At 36.7% G+C, this 5,949-nt stretch overlaps 1 protein-coding gene across 1 annotated transcript; it reads left to right on the forward strand.

The window, feature by feature from the left end:
- The first annotated feature begins 120 nt into the window (after positions 1 to 120).
- Positions 121 to 3,996, forward strand: LOC103461272 (syntaxin-binding protein 5-like). Its single transcript, XM_008403589.2, has 7 exons — positions 121 to 227; positions 1,064 to 1,211; positions 1,955 to 2,022; positions 2,659 to 2,699; positions 3,023 to 3,237; positions 3,406 to 3,581; positions 3,845 to 3,996. The coding sequence occupies exons 1-7, from the start codon at positions 121 to 123 to the stop codon at positions 3,972 to 3,974; spliced, it is 885 nt and encodes a 294-aa protein (XP_008401811.2). The 3' UTR covers positions 3,975 to 3,996.
- Positions 3,997 to 5,949: the final 1,953 nt, after the last annotated feature.

Genomic DNA, 5,949 nt, shown 5'->3' on the forward strand with positions numbered 1-5,949 from the left:
CATTCATATTTTCCTAATGATTTATATTTTTGATGCAACATTTCTTTCTCTGCTCTCATAATGTTTGTAAGTACTTTAATATTATCCTAAAAGTGATTAAGGAAGATTAATTGGATCTAAATGGTATCATTTGTTTTGCATCTGTGCCTTGCAGAAGTCCAGGACCCTTATGCGGTGGTGGTGCTGTTGGAGAAGGACTTGATTGTGGTGGATCTGACACAAAGCAAGTAGGTGCTTCCCAAACTGCAAAGACCTCCACCTCAAAACATTTTCTGCAATATTCAACATGATAAAAGAAGAAAAGCATTAAAAGTTTCACCTAAGGCTGAGCTTCAAAACGTAAGAAAGCTCTTTAGCCCTCTGAGACTAATCAATCAGTCCATCAATCTATCAAAAATGTGTTCAAGCAAATTTCTTACTTCAATGGAAACACTTTTGTATGAGAACTTTTCAAGTTTTAAGATGAGAATTGTGAATGTGGCCTCAGATGTTCTAATCCAAATACTTTGCTTTCAGGGTGAAAACTCTACCACCTGGGTTAATTAACCTCTAAAGGGTGATGTGAAGATAAAAGCTGCTGATGAAAAATGTTAACAGATTAACACCAAAGCCCTCAGAGTACATTTGAATAGTAGATCAACACTTCAGTATAAATTAGTTTGCTCAGTAAATTAGATTTCATAATTACAGCAGTCGGATATAAATGTCTCCTGACGGTTGTAGTGGTAGCACAAACAGATTGTATTACACATTCTCATTGATCAGCAGGAAGTTCTGTTTAAGCTGACACATTGCTAATAGAAGTCTATTCAATAAGTAAATAAAGTTTTTTGCTGCGCTTTGTTGTGACAAACTTAATTTCTGAGTCATGTGTTTTAATATTTTGATTTTGTTGTAGATGTGTTAAAATTTACTGCTGACAAAATGGTTTGAGATCAGAGATCTTATTTTACTGACTTTGTAAAATACAAATTTCTGTCCTCTGTAGTTTACAGTGCTTCATATTTTGTTTTCTCTTATTCCAATATCACATTATGACATTTAACATTCTTGTGTCTTTCAGCTTTCCTGTGTTTGAGAACCCATATCCCATGGATATCCATGAGTCTCCTGTTACCTGCACAGCTTATTTTGCAGATTGCCCACCAGATATTATCCCCATTCTCTACTCAATAGGAGCTAAAAACAAGAAGACTGGCTACAGTCACAAGGTGCAGAAGGTTTATTATCAAAATGCAAGTTTAAGAAAGATCTGTTTTCTTTGTTGTTGTTTTAGCATAGTTGTTGTAAGATTTCTTTAGTATTTTATTTAAAGGCATCCAATGTACATTTTAAATTTTACTATGATGAGTGATTATGAATTATTATTTAGCAGCAGAGGTGACGTCCCACTGAGTGTAAACAGTGTTTAATATTTATTTTATTTTATTTTTGTAGATGTCAAATTTCTTTAGTCGTAAACACAAGTCTGAGTAAAATTAGCATTTTCTTAACTCTGAGATTTCCAAATCCAGTATGTTCTGTCCCTAGTAGAAGCTAAAAGATAGGATGTTCACTCTTCCTGTTATCTGCTGACATGTCGCTCCCTGTTTAAAAGTATTAACATCAGGCATGGCTTTGCAAAAAATGTGGTTTCTTTTTAATATATTGTTATGCTTTCTCTGACTTCACTTTCTTAAAATAGCCAATACTCTGACACTAAAAACAGCTTAGTTTCTATTTGGTTATTTGTTTTCCATTCATTCAGACTTGGGAATTCAGACATGGGAATAATTGCCTGAGGAAATGTGATGGATTATCATCAAGCTCTGCTTAATTTTTCACTTTTAAATTGAAGAACGCAAATGTACATATTTTGTCAAATGGAAATTGGAGTATTTAATAAAAATATTATTGGGACCACCGGTGGTCAGCAGTGAAAATATGCAGATTTTATCATTTTATTTGTTTTAAGGAATGGCCAATTGGTGGCGGAACATGGACATTAGGCTCTCACACTTATCCAGAAATCATCATCACAGGGTAAGTTTGAAATACTGGAATGAGATTATAAAAACACGTGCATTTCTGGGATGTCTGGCAGCCTTTGTCACAGATAAAATAAATCCAAAGGAGTAACGTTAACACCCGTGTTATAAGTAAAGTCTGAATAGTATTGATTTAACACGTGTGAACTGAGTCCATGCAAACCAAGCTCAGGAGAAAACGGCACTACCCACAATGCTTTTTGCAGGACTGACAGACATGTTAACTTGTTAGGCTTGGACACAGGAGGGTGCCTGCTTCTGAGCGTCAGCCGAGTCGAGTCTTTGATGCTGATATGGAGATACTTTGTGTGAAGAGCACAGTGTGAAAAATCTTAAAATCTCAGATCATAGCGACACTTTGCCTCAGAAGAATCTCAGAATTAAATTTTTTATTTCTCATCCAACAGAATAAAAATAGCTGTGCTACAGATCTAAAGAGAGCAATTTACAAAAATATTAATGAATCACTAATTTAGGGAAGTTTGGTTAGTTCTGAAGCGGTAGCTGCTAAAGTGTCTTTAGGGGTGGCAATTTGTGGTGTTGAAATATAAAATGAGATTTTAAGATTTACATCTGTTGACAGATTTCTCAATTGCTCAGAAAAATAACAGCTTTTTTTCTTTTTGTTCAGACATGCTGATGGGTCAATAAAATTTTGGGATGCATCTGCATGTAAGTCCCTTCTCTAATAATCTTCCAGAAATATTGTTTAGAGATCATCTCAGGTTCTTTGTGACACACCACAATCCAGTAAACAATATGAGTCCCCCCAATGCGTCACTTCCATTTTGCCACAGGGTTAAAAGAGAGGACACCAAAGCAAATTAATAGCACTCTCATGATAGGGGAAGCTGCAGAGCTAATTAGGCACATTGCCTAGAGTCATATCAAAGCTATTAGCAGAAACAGACATAAAATGGCATATGAAAATGGGGTCTTACCAAAGAGAAAAGAAATATTCAGTGTATTCCTGTTCTTCAAATTTGTTTCAAAAGTCACACTGCAGATGTTGTACAAGCTGAAGACCTCCAAAGTGTTTGAGAAGCCAAAGCCAGGTGAGGGCCGGGCTGCTGAGCTGGGGGAGGAAGACCCTTTTGCTGTTCAGATGGTTAGCTGGTGCCCTCATAGTCGCATCTTCTGTGTGGTCGGCATCTCGGCTCACATTATTCTGTATCGCTTCAGCAAATATGATGCCAACACTCAGATAGTGGTGAGTAGAACTAAGAATCTGAACAAGCATGATCGCAAACTGATTATCTTGGTGCCCTGCATAAATGTGAAGTCTGAAGCGCTGAAATCACCGGCTCTGTTTGAAACTTGTCGCCGTAGCTGCAGGTTTGTGGATTCATTCATCTTTCTGCACCACTGTCGTTTCTAGTCCTTAGAAGTGCGCTTGCAGTGTGAGCCGGAGGATATTATCACTCCATCTGAGAATGAAAACAATCCCTGCTTCTCAGAGCCAGGCTCCCACTCACCCCAACCCCACCACCAGTACCCGGTTAGCCCTGGCAGCAGGACACCAGACGGTGCTAGAGACAGCATCCCCTGCCTCAAGTAAGAGCTCAGCTCACACACTGCAAACACAAAACATCAGATAAATCCTGACTTGTGTAAGAAAATATTTACTAAAAACAGACGAGTTAAAAATAAAGTGCTTTTTTTTCAGTATTTTTTTTTTCAGCATGCAAGAACATAATTGAAGATAGAAACAACAAACGTTTTAATAGCAGATATAAACACCTAACTGTTGAGTGTAATTCCCTTCCTTCTTTCTGTGCTGKGTACCTAACCAACCTGCCTCTCTCCTTCTGTTTTAGAGTAAAGGACAAAATGRTCCGGGTCCCTCCTGGCTATCAGTCAGACTTGGTCATCCAGCTGCTGTGGGTGGACGGTGAACCACCACAGCAAATCACCAGTCTGGACCTCAATTCTGCATATGGACTGTAAGTTTGTCTGCTGGTCTATCTGTGCAACTGAGATTTTGTGGGTTGGATAAATCTACTATCCACAGACAAATGGAGTCCTTGCAAGAAGTTTGTGTACACTTGGCAACAGCTTGAATGTTGTAATAATTTTAGAAATTTGCTGGTTTGTTTGAACTGTTTTTTTGTTTTGTTTTTTTTTTTTAAGTTGGAATGTGTTTGGATTGTTTCTTATTCAAAAAGGGTCAACGTGATGCATACTGATTAAAATATTTACTCCCACACTAAATGTTCAGATGAATGCCTTTTCAAGTTGCAGTGGACCAGTTAGTTTTTATTTGCATCACAAGTATTTCTTCATCCATCCATCATGCTAGTAGAGAGACCCACACGTCCCTCTCCTTAGCCACTTGGGCCAGCTCCTCTGTGGGAATCCCAAGGTTTTCCCAGAGAGCAGTTCCTCCAGGATGTCCTGGGTTTTCTTGCAGAGAACTGCAAGTTAGACTGCATTAACATTTAAATACCTCTATAACCTGTTATTTTACCCATCCTATAATGTTATTCTTATGATGAATGATGTTTCAGGGGCTGAAACAAAACAATTGCATCTTAGTTTCGAATTCTGTCAAGAAGGGAAAGTTTAGCTAAGGCTAAATCCTAAACCTAGAGTAAATGCATTCTATTCCAAGCACACATGGTGTTGCGTATGCATAGTCCTGCCCATCTGTCTGGTTGTTTCTGTCCTTTCTTTGGGCCAGTTTCAGCACATAAAAGCAGGTTTTTATGTATTCTGGTTATATAAGGTTGTATGAGGTTCCAAAGGGCATAAAATAAACATTAACAGAAGCGGCTAGCACATTTAAGCATTCAGGAACTGTTTGTTAAGCAATAACCTAGCAATGTTAATTATGCAGCATGCTGTTCTGACAAACACTGAAGATAAGTTTGGATATGAAAAATTATATGTACTTATCCTGTCATTGATTAGGATAATTTAAGTGTCCTTCATTGTAAAAACTGAAGTTTATAAAATAATTTGCATCATTTTTAAAATTATATATATAAAAAAAACATCTTTGGGAGCGTTGCTCTAATATAAAATAAAATAATGTGGATGTGTACATGCAGCAACCGCACACCTCTTTCCTGTTTCCTTTAAAGAATGCTTAATTGCGTTTCTTTGAAAAGAACCTCTGCTATCAAAATCAGTAAAGTCACAGCTCGGTTTAAAAAGCCCAGTGTCATTCAAGGCCATTGCATTTTTGTTTGAATTTTTCATTTGAAGCTTTCCATAATTTGAAAACAGCTGCCAGAGATTTATTTATTTTGTTGTCTCTAACTGGCTTTTTCCATGAATGCAAACTCTCCTTCTTAGATGTACACAAAAAAGAGCATACCTTTAGCTTTCTAGATTAAATATTTTAGCTTTGTGTTAATTGAAGTAGTGAAAGACTAAATATAATTTACTTGATTTCCAAAAACAAATTAGTTTCTTTGTTGTAGACAATTGTTTTATAAATGAAAGAAGTTTTAAACAGTATTGATGATATTAGTCCTGTTTTTGTGGGACTGCCTGCTTCTTCTGTAAACTTCTTTTTAAATTGTTTGACATTCATGTTATTCCTTTAAAAACCACCATATAACTTTATTCAGTTTATTTATACAGTGCAGAGTCATAAAAAATGTCTTCTCAAAGCATTTTACAGGGGAAACGGTGTACTTGAGTCTTCAACTGATGAGCAGTATTTTCTTTGTGGAGCAAATAAAGATGCAGTGAAACCCAGAAGCACTGGGCCATCAGTACTTTCTATAGAAGGTAAAGAAAAGAAATGAACAAATGTGACAGCAATAATAACTGCAGTTAATGCCTTAAAGAGGGAGCACACAGTAACACTGTAAAAAAAGGTTAATGAGTCCTCCAATAGCCTAAAGTTATAGCAGGATAACTAAGAAGACACCACAGGGAACCTACGCCAAACTAACTGATTTTTTTTTTTTTT

This window comes from Poecilia reticulata, unplaced genomic scaffold, assembly GCF_000633615.1.
Source record: "Poecilia reticulata strain Guanapo unplaced genomic scaffold, Guppy_female_1.0+MT scaffold_902, whole genome shotgun sequence".
In the NCBI taxonomy this organism is placed as follows: Eukaryota; Metazoa; Chordata; class Actinopteri; order Cyprinodontiformes; family Poeciliidae; genus Poecilia; species Poecilia reticulata.